This window comes from Lactuca sativa, chromosome 4, assembly GCF_002870075.4.
Source record: "Lactuca sativa cultivar Salinas chromosome 4, Lsat_Salinas_v11, whole genome shotgun sequence".
Lineage (NCBI taxonomy): Eukaryota > Viridiplantae > Streptophyta > Magnoliopsida > Asterales > Asteraceae > Lactuca > Lactuca sativa.
In genome coordinates, this window is record NC_056626.2 from 387,006,629 (window position 1) to 387,009,830 (window position 3,202).

At 42.0% G+C, this 3,202-nt stretch overlaps 1 protein-coding gene across 1 annotated transcript; it reads left to right on the forward strand.

Moving 5' to 3' along the window:
* The first annotated feature begins 205 nt into the window (after positions 1–205).
* Positions 206–1,336, forward strand: LOC111896879 (uncharacterized). Its single transcript, XM_023892845.2, has one exon. The coding sequence runs from the start codon at positions 206–208 to the stop codon at positions 1,334–1,336; it is 1,131 nt and encodes a 376-aa protein (XP_023748613.2).
* The last annotated feature ends 1,866 nt before the right edge of the window (positions 1,337–3,202 follow it).

Consider the following 3,202-nt stretch of genomic DNA (forward strand, 5'->3'; position numbering starts at 1 on the left):
CTTGAGAAGTGGCAAACAAGTCGGAGAAAGTAGTTCAAAGAAGAAGTCGAGGGAATAGGAGGAAGAAATAAAGATCATCCCCATTGAGGATCCCATAGCCAAGAATGACACACAAGCCAGAGCCCCAAAGAAGACTACTCCTCTAGTGACACCAATAGCCACTCACCCACCGTTCCCCTCCCGACTTGCAACTTCAAAGAAGAATATGGTGGAGAAAGAGATCTTGGACACATTCCGAAAGGTGGAAGTAAACATCCTTTTACTTGATGAAATCAAACAAATTCCGAGATATGCAATGTTCTTGAAGGAGCTTTTCACCAACAAGAGAAAGTTGAAAGGGAATGAGAAAATCTCGATGAACGAAAATGCATCTGCGGTTTTACAAAGGAAGCCTCCACCCAAGTGTAAAGATCCTGGAATGTTCACGGTCCCTTGCAAGATTGGAGATGTCATCTTTAGTAGTGTTATGCTTGATCTTGGTGCCTCTATCAATGTCATGCCTTACTCAATGTATGAATCATTGAATGTCGGACCCTTAAGCGAAACTAGTGTCATAATATCTCTTGCGGATAAATCAAGTGTCTTTCCTAGAGGTGTTTTGGAAGATGTCCTAGTTCAAGTAAACCAATTGGTCTTCCCGGCGTATTTCTATGTGATTGACCTAGATGAACAAGTATCCTCAAAATCGGGTATAATCTTAATTGGGCGACCATTCTTGAAGACGGCTCGAACAAAGATTGATGTGTATGCGGGAAGCTTGACAATGGAGTTTGACGGTGAAACAATAAGTTTCAACATTTATGACGCTATGAGATATCCTAGTGATGTTTCATCTTTGTGTTTTGTTGATATTATTGAACCAATGACCCAAGAGTTTTTCGAGTTGTGTGATGATGACGTATTGGAGATGATCTTGAGCAAGGGGTTTGACTATGCAAAATTAGCCAAGAAATTGAAGCTTTACTCACTAGATCCTGAAATTGAAAGATTAGTCAACAATTTGGAAATCAAGAAGACCACCCAATTTAGTGTGAAGCAAATTGAATTACCTCAAACTCACACGAGATTGCCACCCTCCCTTGCCCAACCGCCCGAATTAGAATTGAAGGTCCTCCCTCAACATTTGAAGTACGCGTACTTAGGAGACAACGAGACCCTTCCGGTTATCATTTCAACTCACCTAACCAAGTTTGAAGAAGAACAGCTCGTCAAGGTGCTGAGGGAACATAAAGAAGCCATGGGTTGGACAATTGCGGATATTAAAGTATTGAGTCCATCCACTTGTATGCTCAAGATCCTAATGGAGGATGAATGCAAGCCAAGTAGAGATGCATAAAGAAGGTTGAATCCACCAATGGTGGAAGTGGTCAAGAAAGAGATTTTGAAGCTCCTAGATGCGGGGATGATCTATCCAATCTCGGATAGCAAGTGGGTGAGTCCGATTCAAGTCGTGCCAAAGAAGACAGAAATCACGGTGGTCGAAAACAACAAAGGTATGATGGTCCCCACCCGTGTGCAAAACGGGTGGAGAGTATGTATTGACTACCGGAAACTCAATGCAAGCACACGAAAAGATCATTTTCCATTGCCTTTAATTGACCAAATGTTAGAAAGGTTGGCAGGGAAATCCCATTATTGTTGTCTAGACGGGTATTCCGGTTTTCACCAAATCCCGGTGGCACCAGAGGACCAAGAAAAGACAACTTTTACATGTCCATTTGGCACTTTCGCATACCGTAGAATGCCATTTGGATTGTGTAACGTCGGGGGACCACTTTCCAACGTTGTATGGTTAGTATCTTTTCGGAATACGTTGAAAACATAATTGAGGTTTTTATGGATGATTTCACGGTATATGGCAACTCTTTTCAAGAATGTTTGACCAATCTCACAAAAATTTTAAAAAGATGCATTGAAACAAACTTGGTTTTGAATTTTGAGAAATGTCATTTCATGGTGATTCAAGGTCTCATTTTGGGTCACATTGTGTCTAAAAAAGGAATTGAGGTAGATAAGGCCAAAATTGATGTTATTCAAAGCTTAGCTTATCCGACTTGTGTTCGGGAAGTTCGTTCTTTTTTAGGCCATGCAGGTTTCTACCGAAGGTTCATCAAAGATTTTTCAAAGATAACAAGACCAATGTGACAACTCTTGCAAAAGGAGGTTGATTTCGAGTTCAATGAGGCGTGCAAAGAAGCTTTTGACAAGCTCAAAGAGTTGCTTACATCCGCTCCCATCATGAAAGCACCAAATTGGGATCTCCCCTTTGAGATCATGTGTGATGCAAGCAACTATGCGATAGGCGCCGTTTTGGGTCAAAAGAATGGGAAGGCCTCCCACGTGATCTATTATGCATCAAGGACACGAGACAACGCACAAAGAAACTACTATACCACGGAGAAAGAGCTATTGGCCATAGTGTTCGCCTTGGAGAAATTTAGACAATACCTACTTGGTACCAAGGTCATAGTGTATTCGGATCACGCAACACTTAAGTACTTGATGACGAAGAAAGATGCAAAGCCGAGACTCATCCGGTGGATCCTACTGTTACAAGAATTTGACTTGGAAATCTGGGATAAGAGTGGATGCGAGAACCTCGTTGCCGATCATCTAAGCCGGATCACTTCAAATGAAACCCCTCTCCCGTTGCGGGACGAGTTTCCGGATGAGCATCTCTTTTCCCTTACTCAATCTATTCCTTGGTATGCCGATATCGTTAACTTTTTGGTCAAAAAAGGTATCCCGACACATTCACACGTGCTCAAAAAGACAAGCTCAAAAGTGATGCAAAATACTATGTGTGGGATGAGCCTTATTTGTGGAAACATTGTCCCGATCAAATCATTAGGCGATGTGTACCCCAACAAGAGCATCAATCTATTTTTCAATTCTGTCATGAATTTGCTTGTGGGGGACATTTCGGACCAAGCCGAACCTTGAGAAAGGTTCTTGAATGTGGGTTATTTTGGCCAACCATGTCACGCGACTGTTATTTGTTTTGCAAAAGTTGTGAGCGGTGCCAAAGGACGGGAAACATTTCGCAAAAGAACCAAATGCCCCAAAATCCAATCCTTGTTTGTGAAATTTTTGATGTATGGGGGATTGATTTCATGGGCCCATTTCCCGTCTCATTTGGCAACTTTTACATTTTGCTCGCGGTTGACTATGTTTCTAAATGGGTTGAAGCCAAAGCCACAAG